The 14,821-nt window shown below is 47.1% G+C and overlaps 2 protein-coding genes across 2 annotated transcripts; both read right to left on the minus strand.

Moving 5' to 3' along the window:
- Positions 1–67: 67 nt before the first annotated feature.
- Positions 68–3,770, minus strand: adap2 (ArfGAP with dual PH domains 2). Its single transcript, XM_067230875.1, has 11 exons — positions 3,544–3,770; positions 3,283–3,407; positions 3,088–3,179; positions 2,634–2,722; positions 2,302–2,414; positions 1,900–2,049; positions 1,452–1,535; positions 1,100–1,162; positions 922–999; positions 584–812; positions 68–465 (listed from the first exon to the last, which is right to left on the minus strand). The coding sequence occupies exons 1-11, from the start codon at positions 3,629–3,631 to the stop codon at positions 443–445; spliced, it is 1,134 nt and encodes a 377-aa protein (XP_067086976.1). The 5' UTR covers positions 3,632–3,770; the 3' UTR covers positions 68–442.
- Positions 3,771–3,991: 221 nt separating this feature from the next.
- On the minus strand, positions 3,992–13,835 carry atad5a (ATPase family AAA domain containing 5a). Its single transcript, XM_067230870.1, has 22 exons — positions 13,785–13,835; positions 11,806–13,619; positions 11,632–11,707; positions 11,367–11,525; positions 11,161–11,281; positions 10,981–11,059; positions 10,642–10,823; positions 10,150–10,298; positions 9,915–10,065; positions 9,464–9,769; positions 9,069–9,165; positions 8,828–8,901; positions 8,598–8,731; positions 8,189–8,345; positions 7,825–7,992; positions 7,452–7,688; positions 7,248–7,312; positions 6,869–7,058; positions 6,560–6,714; positions 5,149–6,071; positions 4,852–5,010; positions 3,992–4,703 (listed from the first exon to the last, which is right to left on the minus strand). Exons 1-22 carry the CDS (start codon positions 13,833–13,835, stop codon positions 4,625–4,627), a joined length of 5,526 nt encoding a protein of 1,841 aa, XP_067086971.1. The 3' UTR covers positions 3,992–4,624.
- Positions 13,836–14,821: the final 986 nt, after the last annotated feature.

Raw genomic sequence — 14,821 nt, forward strand, 5'->3', positions numbered from 1 at the left:
CAGGAAATCCCAATTTCTTCCACAATATAAAATTAGGTAATGAGTGATACAGTGATCAGCCAAACTACTTTTCATAAGTAATTATTTTATTTATTAAATTTCTGAAATTGTCTGATTAAAATATGAAAAATTAAGCTCTTGTATAGCAATGTATGTCCTGCACAGTATGTGCACAGTATGTTATTTACCACCACAGTGATGTATGTATCATGCTGTTCTAGTTACTTTATCTATAGAACAGTCTCAACAGTTCAACAATCCTCAGAGCTTCATATGGTTTCAGCTCCGCTGTAAGTTGTGGTGATTCAATGGTGGATACTAACACCAGCATTTGATCATGTAACCAAAAGTACAATAATCCAGTTGTTCCATGGGATAGATAAGGGTAACTGGTCTGAGGTGGCTCAGCAGTGGCAGTAGTATTTTCTTTTTCATCTCTCTGTCATCCTTTCAGGTTGGCTTCAGCTGAAACAAGATCCATTTACTTAGAAAATACGCATCATTACTTGCCATTTATTGTTTAGTTAATGAATCCACAAATACATTTGACTTTGTGTGAGCTGAGCTGTGTGCTGGCTCTTACTGGTGTAGTCCTGAGGTTGCATGGGTTTCGCCATGACTAGCTTGAGGGCTTCCACCCACTCTTTCTGCTCCTCCTTCCGCTCACACAGGAAGGCAAACTGACGTTCTGGGGTTTCCATAACAATGCCATACTTCCATTTGTTCCCTCTGGCCCCCTTTGGATGACTCTCCTTTACAGAATAGCCGCTGCTCTCTGGGCCGATGAACACTGCCTTCTGCTCTGTGGCATCCTGGACACACATACGCACAAGCTGTTTCTATATACCATCAGTGTGTATAGAACTTGGTCTGTGAATAACCGCTTGAACTGATAAGAATAAGGATAACTGATTATTCTACCAGTTGGCCTTTAAAGTAGAGGAGCTTTCTTTCCTGGGCATCCAAGACGAACCATCTCTTCTTGAATTGTTCCAATTGCTATCCAAACATTCATAGACACATACACATTATCTCAACACATACTGAATTGGTAACAAATGGTAATATTTTATGTGTGTGACATAAGAGAAATTCCAACCTTAGGGCCTGTCTTCTCCATGTATCCTTCTTTAAGGTAGTTTCTGGTAATCCTGGGAACCAACTGTCAAAATTCAGGTAATTTAATGAAACGAAGAACTACGCTCTTTATTTTGAATTACATTGTTGTCAATGGCTACATTTGGGTTAAAAGACATAAGATTTTGCACAGCTCTTATTTGCATGAACAGACCAGTAGATTGGGAAAGCCCTTGGCATAAAAATGTCCTCTAAATGCATTGCACCTTTGAAGAAGTAGTTGATACAGTCTATTTCAGATGTGTACACTGGTACACAGGTGTACACTCTACAGTACATAGTGTTGTGACAAATTAAAATGAAAGAGCACTTACTTCTTTGTCACTCCCTGTGGGATAGGCTGTTTGTAGGTAGGCAAAGCGAGCAGCTCGAATGGCATTGAACCAAGTGACAATCTCCTACAGGGAAGAATGATCAAATTGTTTTTCACTTGTATATTCCTGTTAAACAACCCCTGTGTTTTACCCCATGTACAGCCAATGTGTATTTTTGCAACAGGTATTTTATATATTTGTATTCAATGTTTTGTATATTTGTACGTCGTTTTTGGATGTGTGTGCTTTGTATTTTGCATACTGTGTATTTTGTATTGGTGACCTGTTTTTTTATTTATATTTTAATTTCTTGTTTTTATCTTGGCTGCTGGAACGACACAATTTCCCCTTGAGGATGAATAAAGTACCGACTACTACTACCAGATGCCCTTGTTGTACCACCTGAGTATTTTTCTCCTAAACTAGATACATTTAAGATGGGACCCACCTCACCACTCTCATGGTAGACATAAAGGTTTCTGGTGTGAGTGTCCACCAGGAAGCTGATTTGTAGTCCATTATCATGACCAATCTTGTCAGGTTGGAAGGTGACGTTTAGATCTTTTATGTGGATACATGCTTTAGGTCTTTTGGACTCCTGGTGATAAAACAAAATAAAGCAGTGATGTCCAGCCAGAAAAAAACTTTTACATTACATAAGTTTAAAGTTCCAATTAGTTGTTTGGATGGATGCAAAAATGAACAAGCAGATGCTTCATTATGAAGTCTTCACCACACTTACATTTACATTTAGTCATTTAGCAGACGCTCTTATCCAGAGCGACTTACAGTAAGTCGCTCTGCGACTGCCAACCTCTTGAGTGTGAGAAGGAAAATAAAGCTGACTTACATCCTCCTTGTTATGGTAAGTCAGGGTGAATTCTGCCTGTGACAGAATAAACTTCCTCTTCAGATACTGTCCGTTCACCTTCCCCTTCTTCAACAGCATTCCCTCATAGAAACCTGGAATGAAACCAATAACATGCACTGTATAATGTAGTCTTTCCTGTATGTTAGGTTTATCCAGTATTGCACCTAGAAGAACCTAGTTGCACCTGGAAGTTGGAAGTAGTTCAATAGTTAAGATATTTGGCAACATGCAAAGTAGTGCGCAAAAACGTAGGTGTAAGAGGTGTAATGTCTTTTGATGTGACTCAGGAAAATATCTATCAACTTCTTCACCTGTGGTATATCCCAGAGGTGGGTACTTTGTCACTCCGGCAAACTCCATCCTTTCATACTTAGCTCGAATCCACTGCTCCCTCAATACACTGGAAACATATTTAATATGTTGCTGGATAAATACTTTTTAATGAAACAGTCATTCTTTTAATTGATATGAAATTCCTTTATATTGTTCCAGGCATGACATGCCTGCAGAGCTTCAAGGCATTGTGAATAAACAATCAGAACATCTGGGGCAAAACACTTCTGAGAGCCAATATGTTACTGATACAATTACACTACATTTTAATCATTGCTAAACTTCTGTATTTTCAAGAACAACACAAGCCTGTTTGCTTCCCCTTTCTACATGGGAGTGTCAAATCAGAAAGACACTAGGCCTACTTCTCAAAAACGCATACTTAATCTCTCTCAGCCAATGATGCCAGTGTGAACTCCAGGCAATACTTACGCACAGTCATCCTTCTGGGGCCGGTAGTAGTACACTGGGACTGCTTTCTCATACTCAACCTTAGCAGTGGCATTTCCATTGGATTTCATGAACTTCAGTTACACCCCAATAAACAGACATAAAAACACAAAATACATTATAATGACATTATGAAAAGTCCAACAAATTACATAAAATAACTGTATTGGTCCATACCTCAACCAAATCATCTTCCCAAAAATCGAGAATTATAGACTTGATGCGACCGGAGAGGTTCCGGTGGACACCAGCGCATTTTAGACACACAAACACTCCCAGTTTACACGATGCCCATTCTGGCTCTGTTGAATGTTTAGAACAGCTTACTTTAGTTAATGTTTAGATTGACCCGCATCCTTATACATATATATTACAATAATTGCTGGTTGCTAGATTGAAGTAATTCAACTATCGATTCTCTTCCACACGCACACTCACCAGGCGCGCCACAGTCTGCGCAATGATTGTTGTCCGGCAGTTTCACCAATTCCTGTAAAATCTTTTTGTTTATACCCCCTCTTTCCATTATCTTGCGATGAAAGATGTTACGTGTGGTATTGGAAATCCTAGGTGCATACTGCACTCCACGATCTAATTTGATGCAGTTAGTTAACTGGAATTTGTGTACGACTGTATGCCAATCAACTCTTAGCGTCTTTCTCTTTTAACCTAACACCCCGGGGTTTATACCTCCCACGGCTGAACACTACAAAAAACATGGCGCAACGTTTAGGCATTTTTCTTTGTGGTGCACCAGTTTGGTCATTGCACAATCATAGACAACCTCAAGGCAAAAAGTTATTAATGTAGAGCAAAAAGCAGTAAATCAAAATACACCAAATGCTAAAACGTGGAAACTTTATTAACTCAAAATAACATTGTGATTCATGATGAAATTATATAGAGATGCCACACAATCATGAGGGCAACAAGTGAGGTCCAGAGTGCATTAATAAAAAATAGTTAGTATTGACAGAAACAATATTTATACAAGCCAATCATTTCTACAAGTGTGCTTTATACTGTACAGGTGTGTTAACTTCATGCAAGCACTAATACAAAAAAAGATACACCATTGCATCCACCAGCAAAGCCTCATTTATTACATCATTTAGAAACGTCTCCGTTTCTACGCAACAACATCCCTAAAACAATCTCTCTCACATGGTAAAACACACAACTACTGTTTAATAATTACTGTACAAATGCATAATGAGCTGTCAGTACGGCCCCAGGTTCAAGCACCTCTTGCCTGACGAGAGGACTGATTCAATCTCATCTCTTCTGTTAGCAATCAAAGTCAAGTACACAAACAGCCCACGGCCTCCATAATCCACTCTGACTGCACCCCCTCCTGAGATGAATGAGCACCGTGTTAAAAGACAGGGCTGCTGTCTGGGGCCGTACGGGCAGGAGGACGCTGGATAGAGAGAACGGAGACCACCTTCCATGTGGGACGTCCTGCACGTGCCATGCTCTTAAAGAGTTCCAGTGGCAACACCTCCAGGCGACCGCTGGTTCAGGGGAAGCCCTCAGCCAGGTGCTGTAATGTGTTCTTGGGCAGGCCCAGGTGGATGGACTCCAGGTAGTGCAGGAATCTAAAAGGAGGACAGGGACGTAAATGATCAAGACATCAAAGCTTTACATGATAGTACGTCATGAAATGAGCTCAAATCAATGAACACGTGTCAGTATAACTTAACAGGTCTTTTTCCCCGATTTCCAACCCTGAGCCTATGGTCTCACCGGCGTTTGGTCTTGCCCTGCTCCTTCAGTGTCTCCGTTTTACAGATTGCTCGTAGTGTGGGCAGGTAGTCGAGGGCTACCGCCCGTCGGTTCCCCAGGGTCCCGTTAACCCGGGCGGACAGGAAGGTGTCCATCACTCCCCTCCTTGCCTGGAGCACTCTGACACAGATAGGACAGTGAACACAGCCTTTATCAACCGTAGTCAGATCATTCCTCTTCATTTGCCACATTTTGTCATCGTTTCACCGCAAAACTGTGAACACAATATGGTTGAAACAGAATCGTAATTGGACTTACTTGGCGTCACAGGGGAGGTCCAGGGTGAGGCTGAAGCCTTGCCTGTGAGGGGCCACCGGGAGAGAGAGCTCCTTCACTGCCTCCTCTCCCAGCTCCCCCCCTAGAGCCTGGGCCCTGGTCCATCCCACCTCCACCCCTCGTCTACACCTCTGGAAGCTCAGAGCCTCCACCATAGCCTGGATCTCCAGCCTTCTCTCTCCCTCGGCCCAGCTCCCTCGATCACACTCCTCCCTGGGCTCGTCTGTCATCCCGTCCTTCACCTCTGCTCTGGTCGAGAGGCCAAACGTCAGCGAGCCTCTGGCGCCCCCTGGCCGTGCTGTTGGGTGGAGCAGGGAGGAGTCCAGGAACGACATGTGGTCCAGAAACTCAGCCAGGGAGCTCAGGCAGCGAGAGACGGGCTCACTCTTCATCCTCTGCTCTGGGGTTAACGTCACCCTTCTCATCCTCACGGGAGCAGTGGTGTCGCCGCCAATCTCTTCCTGGACGTCCGTCGAGGCGTCTTTCGGTTCCCGGGATGTCTGAGGGGCGTGGTGCGGCTCGCGGAGGGACAGGAAGGCGTTGTCAGAGTCCGAGTCGGAGTGGAAGGGGTCCTGGTCCTCCGGGCAATGCTGCCTCTTCTTCCTCCTCTTCATGGCGGAGGAGCACTTCACCGGGCTGCCGTCGTCCGAGCCCTCTGCCACCTGCGGCAGCCCGACAGGGGGCAGACTGTCAGGCTGCGGGGCTGGGCTGGCCGTTTCCAGGGGCTCAGCGAAAGGCATGTCCTGTATTTTGCTGAGCGCTTGTGGATTCCGAGGTGCAGTAATGGTCAGGTGAGTGACAGGGAGGGGTAGTATTGCCTCCAAGTTGGAGTAGAGCAGGTCCAGGCCTCTCCTCCGGCTGGCCCTCAGCACCTCCAGGCAGCCTGGCTCTGCTGTGTTCTGGCTCTGAGGACACACACACACACGTTTTGTTGTTGATATTAGTTGATTCTTAGTTTTATCATTGTTAAATATACACCGAACCGATGTATAAGTGTTTTAACTTCGTTTTGGTTGTCCGCACAGAACAAACCACATATTTCAGTTTGGAAGTTTAAGTTAGGCTTGTTCCCCTGAGGTGTCATATACTGTAAATATCATTGGATTTTAGGTTCTTATTTTGTCTTTGTGTGGCCATGGTCTTACACTACTCCACTCCGGCCCAGTGTCAGGCCCCTTCACCTGTTCCTAGACTGAACGTACCACAGGGAGGGTCACAGCTGTATTTATTTGGTTATTTTTTGGCACTGGATGATATGGCTGCTGTGTTTTGATTTCCTAATGTTGTGTTTTTTTTTTTCATGCCCGTCTTGGCCAGGACACAACTGTAAAGAGATTTTTAAATCTCAGTGAATCGTTTTCCTTGTAAAAACCAAAACCAAAAAAACACCAACCGTGAGCATGTCCAGTACATCTCTGTCTGGCTCCACATTCAGCAGTCCCAGCATCTGCTGACTGCAGCCCGTGTCACAGGGAGGCAGTGTCACCTCCTCGCACACTCCTCCGTCTGCCGCCCCCTCTACCTCCACCTCCGCCTTCGTCTGGGACTCTGAAGAGGAACACCCGAGTCAGCAGAAACAACATGACTACTACGGAAAATCGATTCAAAAAGTTGTCAAAAACGGCCATTTTGTTTTTCCAACTTTTTATTCTCTTCTTCATGAGTTTGCCTTCCAGGACGTCCTCTCTCCCCGCGTCAGTACCTGTGCTGAGCGAGCGTGGGAGCACACAGGGAGCGGGGCGCCCTCCGGAGCTGCGTGTCCAGTACTGCAGGTGCAGAAGGCTCTGGCGGATGTCACAGCTGTTGAGGCTGAGCATGGTGGACACGTCCCTGGGGTCCGTCCTCGTGTTCTCAGCCAGGCACAGCAGCTGCAGGTAGCTGCCCACGTTCACCTGGACGGAGGAGAGGAGGCCCGCCGTTAGCAACCACACACTCCTGATTGTTTACTTTGAAACAGGAAACGAACGAGGATCACCGCTGTGATGGGCTAGCCTGGATCACTCAGGTAGCTATATTTGTTTGTTTACAAGGTTAGTTACACGGCACTCAGCAAACGGTGTTGACCATAGTGGATTTCTTACCACTGATGGAGTATTGAAATGGATTTCCTCAAAGAATCCATCAAATGTTGTACTGAAGCTCGGATCTACAAAAGAAAAAAGAGAGTTAAATATTAGATAACGGTTCCAGAATACCATCAACAGCATAAAGGGCACATGAAGACGACAGTCCTGCTCCGTATTTACACTTCTATCTACAAGATCACCACGTCCTGGACCTCTCACCGCTGGTGGTTAGGATCACAGGTCTCTTGGTGGTGGCCATGAAGGTCTTGATGGCGGCAAGGAACCCCGAGTCGTCATCCAGGATGACGTCCACCTCCTCGAACAGGATGAGCGACGTGGCCGTCTTCTTGCTGTTCTCCTCGCTGGGAGGCTCTGTGGCGCTGCCGGCTGGCGGGGTCGGAGGCTCTTTGGTCTTGGCAGCAGTCTCCTTGGCTTTGGGGGCCTTATTAGGAGCAACTGCGTTGAGGTAGAGACAGAGTGACATGATGTGTCTGAATAGACAGCAGGTGTGGAGGGGTATATACACAGCGTAGATCTACGGAAGAGCCAAAAAGGCCATTTGACCCTCCACAGGACGCTAGGTGACTCGTACCTGTTGGCTGAGTCTTGTCAGGGTTGGCGGGCTCTTTGCTGGGGGGTCGTCCCATCTTGAAGAAGCTGGCCAGGGAGGTGGGAGCCAGGCCTCCCCTCTTAGGGCCGCGGGGGGACTGGGGGACTTTCCTGGGGGAGGACACCACCCTACGAGGGGTGTTCACCTTCCCTGGGGGGCAGGATGGAGACAACAACTGTTAAGACTAGAACTACTATGGCGACTAAAGAGTATTATGCTTTAGCCGTATCCCTTGGCATGCTAGCATGGCACCCTACTTAGCGATTCTTTAAAACAAATCAAATAAACTCCCACTACAAAACAAGACGTGTTTTTTCTGGGGGGATAAAGTGCACTCTCCACTCACTGGGAGAGTAGCCCAGCCGGGCGGAGCAGCTGTTGAAGTAGGTGGGCTTGTGGGTGTTCACTCCCTGGATGTCCACCTGGTGGGACTGGGTGGCCTCCTTCAGCTGGGACAGGATCTGCCTGCCGCTGCGCTGCGACGACGCGTTCACTTCGAAAACCTAGAGGGAGGTGGGTGGGCAGGCACGGGTAAACAAAAGTGATATCTAGAAACACTAGACAGAAGAAAGATTTGACAACCTTTTTAACAATGACCTTAATCTTCTATGCCCAGTTTCCCCAACGTGGTTTAAGCTTAGTCCTAAAGTAAGAGGAAAAATTCAATGAAGTTTAGTCTAGGACTAGGCTTAATCCACGTCGGGGAAACCGGGCCCCAGTGTGTATGTGTCGTTTGTCAGAGGGAAGACGGGGACCTTGAAGCCGAGCTCCTGGGCGCAGGCGTAGACGGCGGCTGTCTTGCCCACCCCTGTGGGGCCGCTGATCAGCAGGGTGTTACACGTCAGCTCCTCCCCCTCCTGGGAGTCATCCTCCCCACAGTCCCACGAGTCTGGGAGGACCACACGACCACACACACAGTTCCTGTCACCGTCCATGAACAAAAGTCCAATTCAGTTGTGAGATCCTAGAGTGGATGGGCTCTCACCGTTGCTATTCCCCTCCTTCTTCCGTTCCTTCCTCTCCTCTCGGTCGGTTCGGAGCTTCCATTCCTTCAGCCAACTGCAAGGTCGGCGGTTCAGTCAAACTTTAAGGCGGACAAAACCGGACCAAAATGCCTGTCCAACTAGCACGTCTAAGCCCACTGACTGATGAATCACTGGGTCTGTTTTGTATCGTCCAGGGTGACTCGTGTGTTCTTGTGTACAGTGAGACGCGCTCGCTTTTACCTGTGGAGTCTCCTGACTGAGCCGGTGTTTCCTATGACATCGCTGGAGTGCTGCGGTTGGTACTTCTCGGTCCACAACACGTCCTCCTTCATCGAGTCTGGAGAAACATGGACACGGCAAGTTACCCAACACTGTCAAATGACATTTACAATGACGGGAAACAAACGGAAATAGATGTATTTCCGAGACAGAGCTAGTTTGTGCGATAGACTAATGCGTTCTGCAGAGAAGGGAGACTGGCGTTTTGGAATGGAAGGGAGAAAACAGGACAGAGTAACATGGCAGATATCGCTATAAAAAAAGGTGGCAGGCGTGTGTTGCTTAGAGGGGCGGCCCCCTGAAAAGTTAAGGTTAAACGGGAAACCCTGTAATGTACGCGAGGGCAGGTTTCTCACCTTGTTTCCCAGCCTCCTCTGACACAGGAGAGTCATCCAGAACCACCATTATGTCTCCAGAAGGAGGGAGAGGTGTGGTCTCTATTGAGGGATTCTGTCTGTCAGCCCCCCTGGTCCGTCCTCGCCTCCTGGGGGGCTGGGGTTCCGGGGTAGGGGCAGCACCTGTGCCCTTCTCCTCCCCCTCAGACCTGCTGGACCTCTGCTTCTTGGTCACCTTCACCACCCCCTCATCCACCCTTTTCCTCTTCCCCCCCACCGCCTCGACAGATGCTGGGGCACCGAGGGCTTTGGGGCCAAGCGTGACCTCTACAGCATCATGAGACAAGAGGAAGTATTACGGCAAACAGCTGACATTACGCCAGTCAAATAGAAAATAGAGTTTCTAATAATGTAATCAGTCTTACTACCCCCCCCCCCGGTCATGATGAGTTATTTAATCTTCTCTTCTCACCCGAGGTGGCGCACGGCTGGAGGTGATCGGCCCGCCTCTTCAGGAAGTGAGTGAGGAACCTGTGAGCCGGGAAGGGAGGGTTGGACGCGCTGATCTCCTCGGCGAGCAGCTGACGAGCCTTCTGAGAGATCTCCTCCCTCCAGCCGGAGCCCTGGAGAACGGCAGTTACTGAGCATGACCGGGTATCGAAAGAGAAACCTCCTGGGTCCTTTTCAAATACAACGTTTAGACTTACCTTCTTAGCATGGACTCTAGACACTGGCACAGTCTTAGAGAAGGGGGAACTGTGTACACATGGGAGAGGGTTTGATGACAGGATTTTCACCTCCTTTAAGCATTGTAGTAAAGGTGTGACAGGCCACGGGAGAGTCCAGAGAGAGCAATCTGTAAATATAAACACTAAGTTGGCTGTCTCAAATTCAACATAACATTCAAAAAGCTTCTCTGAAGTACCAACCCATTAAGTCTTATATAGAGAGATAAGATCACATCACAAGTCAAACAAGGGTTGAGGGCTGTGCAACTCTCGACAAATTGGGTAACAAAAATAACTGGACCTCTGTGTGAGGATCCTTGTAATACGTAAAGCACTTTGGTGACATGTTGTGTTATGTTGAGGTGCTCTGATGTTGTTTGTTGTTGGTGCTGTGGTTTTGTTGGTATCGTCGTTTGTGTGACAACTGCTGCATGTCACACAATGAATTTCCGATAAACATATCTAACTCACCCTGTGTTGTCTGCAGCACGTGTACAGTGGGCTGGAAGGAGGAGCAGGAGAGGGAGTAGGCCTCCTGGGAGGCAACAGTTCTGGCTATCTGCCTCTTGAAGGATTCAGGAAGGCCACTCTTCAGGAACTCTCTGCGCGCTCTTAACTGCTCATCATCCTGGGAGTTCTCCGAGCCCTCGTGGCTGGAGAAGACCACATGTGAGGTTAGTATGGGAGTGTCAGTGCATAGAGAATTCTACAATGTTAGAAATTATATGAATAACATAACTAGTTTGGCATACATAAAAGCACTGTGAGTCTCACAAGAAACAAACATGTTTACATAAGAGAAGTCTCTACCTGCTTTCATCAAATATGGATATGCCTGCCGACATCCTCTGTGGCTTTTTACCCAGGACCAATAGGGACGCTTTGGAAGCTGCAAAAAATGAAAATAAACCCTTATTTAACATTCCAAGCAATAGCTTTCTTTACTAATTTGGCATTTCCAGTGGAACCATTGTAAGAGTGACAAAATACCTGCTGGATTCTTGGCAGCGGGTTTCCCCAAAACCTCATTAAGACTCCGTAACCGTTTCTGAGATTTTCTCTTTGTCTGCGCAGAGTCACTCTGCTCATCCTCTAAGCAAACCACAGACTCCTGCACGCACACACAAAAAGACAAATTAATACGGAAATATCCTCCTCTTCAAATAGAATTATTAGTTGTTATCTGACTCCAGTACCTCATTCTCACAGAAGATCCTGCTGGTGGAGGTATGACTCCGTGAAGACCTTCGTAAAGAGCCACGATCCTTGGAGGTATCCTTCTTGTTCTTTTGTATCGCTTTGGCTTTTTCTACCAACTTTTTGGCCTGCTTTCTTTTCTTAGAGGCATTTGATCCCTGATCAAGACAAACATGATTGTTTATTGCCAGCTGTAATGTCATTATGTTAATCAAATACACATGTGCACAGCAGTTTGTTTTTCATGTAGCTCATAACATTTACCTTATTAGCAGGAGGACTGAGTATTTCAAAGTCGCTAACAGCTTCAGGCGTTGAGAAGACCCGTGTGAATTTCATCCTAACGGGAAAAATACATCAATATAAACAAAACAGCATGACAAAATATGTTTTCACAACAAAACATAGACACTAAATGGTCCATTGTTAACATCTTACCTGATGGGACTTTCCTTCTCGTCAGGAGGGGAGACCATCTGAGCCAGGAACACTCTGTGTCTGGACCTGGGGGTTGACATGTGGCCCGGGCCGTTCGGGGGGACCCCGGCATCGTTACCCTTCTTCCGGCTTTTTGTCTTTCGAGCTGGGTTCAAAGTCCCAGCCTCCTTGGCTACACATACCGGTCTGGGGGGGATTTTTCTTCTGGGTCTTTTGACTGCTGGCGTGGTGGCGGGGGTGGACGTGGCGGGCACCACTGCTGGTTCTTCTTCTGCCTCTTGAGTTCCTGTCTCCTTGGGGTCAGGTTCTTCCTGTGTGGCAGGTGAGGGAGAGGACTTCTTGTTCTGGACCTTCTTCCTCCCTTTTCTTCCTGGCTTCTTTTTCATTTCCTTTTCCTCCTTGTCGCCAGCACTGGGCTGCTCAACTGCAGGAACACTGGAGATGTCCCTGTCAGCTCCCTCATCCCCAGCCTCCTCTGGGACCTTGTCTGCAGGCTGCTTCTGCTTACCCTGTCCCTTACCTAGCTTGGGTTTCGCTCCCTCCTGGCTGGGCTGCTTGAAGGCACTCATGAACTGTTTTCTTTCGGCCTGGCTGCACTTGGGTGTGGAATCAGATTCCACCATTGCCAGTTCCAGGTCCTCCTCTTGGAGAACCACATTAGACTTCCGTTTGGGGACAGGCAATAGCTCAGGCCTTGGCTGGGGATGCAGAGACGAGGAAGGCCTTACCTCCACTGGGCTCCCTTCCCCTTTCCTCCTGGTGAAGATGGAGGCCACCTTCTTCTCCACAGCCCTGGCAGGCTCATGGTTAAGGGAGATGGCGTGCACCTCTGCCTGGAAGGTGAGGGTTCTGGGAGACACTTGAGGACCTTCACCACCAGCTGGTTTGGGGACATCTGCCACATCTCCCTCTTTCTCTCTTGACTCCATGCTGTCTTTGCTCTCCTCTTCCTCCATCCCATCTTTCTTGTCCCCCTTGTCTTCCTCTCGGTCCTGACTCTGCAGGAAGTCCTCAAAAGAGATGGTGATGGTGCTACTGTTGAGTTGAGATGCCTCATCCATGTTCACCTCCATGCTCACGTCACATAAGGACTGCTCAGCCTCCTCCACCTCAGGTACACACTCCTCCCCATCGTGCTGCTCCTGTTCCTGCTTAGCTTTCCCTTTCCTTGCTCTTATCCCAGCAGGCTGGGCATGTTCTACCTTGTCTACGGGGGGTCCTTTAGCAACGGCACCGTCAGCAGATTTCCCTGACTTTTTCTTGGTAGAAGTGGAGTCTTTTTGATCGGGTTCCTCTTTATGACCCTGTTGAGCAGAGACAGTACCCGATTGTTTTTTTACTATGGTGTCCTCATCCACACAAGCGTCTGCACAGACCTGGGCCAACAGAGCGGCTGTGTCACTCCCCAAGATGCCAGAGCCACTCACTGTCATCTCCCTGGAGCTTCCATCATCTCCAAGGGTTTCAACAATAACACACTCCTCTGTGGAGCCCTCCGTCTCTTTCTCCTGCAGCCGCCTGGCAGCTTTGCTGGGCCTCCCCCGTTTTTTGGGGAGCTTACCTGGCTGCTTCACAGTCTTCTCAGTGCCGCTAACAACCTGATGGGACTCGTTTCCCTTCTGGTTTTCTTTTGACTGCTCTGTGGTGGCGTCCTTCTCTCTTTCGGGTGGGGTCTTGCGATTGAAGTAGTCCATGATGTTGTTGGACCTAGGTGGAGAGAAGGGTTTCTCCATAGACTTTGGCACAGGGGAAAAGTAGTTTGTAATAGTCTTGACAGCTGGAGTGTCCACACTTTTGCGTGATTTCTTGCATGGCTGTGGAAGAGAGAATGTACACAGAGACTTTGTGGCCTTTATTCCTCATCCCAACATTATCCAAAGTTTAAGTTAAATGTTTTGACATGCTCTAGCCCAGTTAGTATGGATGCTGTGCACGCACTGTAATGTTGCTCCAAATCAATGACATCTAAACATACATACCTGAGTCTCAAAGTCTTCAATGACAGATGCCATTGCAACGACGTCAGCCATAGTTTAACAGACCTATAAGAATGACAATGGTTTGTTTCGTTGTTTTAATGTGTATGAACTGCAGCTGGAAGTGCAAGCTAGCTTGGTCTACACTACTGCATAATATTCGTTACATCCGACAGCAAAATAATAGAACAGGTTTGGAAAACAAGTCAGCGCCTTCGCGAGCTAGCGTTAAGTGACAGTCAGCAGAACAATGGTACTGTACAGTACACGAGCGTGACCCAAAGAGAACTTACCAGTTATAATGTCCGCGCGCACATCCAGTGACGAATAAATTCAATAAATCCCAATGTACTAGACAAAGTCACGATAGCAACTGTCATTATGTACAGTTCAGTTATGTTGCTGCCAGGTAAAGAGGCTACATTTACAAGAAACTATTATCTACTAGCTAGCTACTACTAGCGACGCAAGCAATTTATGCCAGGGTGTCATAGCTTAAAGGCTTGAGTCAATAGTAACTAGCTGTTCAAAATACTTTGCCATAACAAAGATATTGTCAACAAAAATGTGTCTAAAAACCAGTTATGCATGCAAATATAGTAATTAATGTGTAAGAAATAACTCCAAAACCATTCGTAAAATTGAAAACTGGTCACTGTCTCTGCATCTCAAAAAACGCGCCTGTACCGTCTATACAAAGAGCGCCAAATTCAGAGTATCTACGCTTTGTACGCCGGGTGTCCCCAATAACGCAAGGGGTTGTTTCACACCGTCCGAAGGTGGTGGTAGGGTGGACCTTACAGGATATAACAACTGTATGAAATATTTACGTAACTAGTAAATGAACAACTAGAGATACATGATATTAGCTTTTCTCTACGATTCACGACATGTAGCCTCTTATGGAGCAAACTCCGTCCACAGGAGTCCCAACTGTAAAACAAAGTTTACAAAAACGAGTGCACCTATGCCCAGTGAGCTAACCTTTGACATTACCGACGCTACCAATCACGAAAACATAAGACATAAACAAATGTTAA

The sequence above is a fragment of the Osmerus mordax genome, chromosome 3 (genome assembly GCF_038355195.1).
Source record: "Osmerus mordax isolate fOsmMor3 chromosome 3, fOsmMor3.pri, whole genome shotgun sequence".
Classification (NCBI taxonomy): domain Eukaryota; kingdom Metazoa; phylum Chordata; class Actinopteri; order Osmeriformes; family Osmeridae; genus Osmerus; species Osmerus mordax.

Coding starts and splice junctions, on each gene's coding strand:
- adap2 (XM_067230875.1), bottom strand. CDS start 3,631: ATGGAAAGAGGGGGTATAAACAAAAAGATTTTACAGGAATTGGTGAAA. Junction 2,415..2,633: donor ACCTCTGGGATATACCACAG/GTGAAGAAGTTG, acceptor GTTTCATTCCAG/GTTTCTATGAGGGAATGCTG. Junction 1,000..1,099: donor TGGAGAAGACAGGCCCTAAG/GTTGGAATTTCT, acceptor ATGTTTGGATAG/CAATTGGAACAATTCAAGAA.
- atad5a (XM_067230870.1), bottom strand. CDS start 13,835: ATGGCTGACGTCGTTGCAATGGCATCTGTCATTGAAGACTTTGAGACT. Junction 10,824..10,980: donor TCCATATTTGATGAAAGCAG/GTAGAGACTTCT, acceptor GGTCTTCTCCAG/CCACGAGGGCTCGGAGAACT. Junction 10,299..10,641: donor CGTGCTGCAGACAACACAGG/GTGAGTTAGATA, acceptor TTATATTTACAG/ATTGCTCTCTCTGGACTCTC.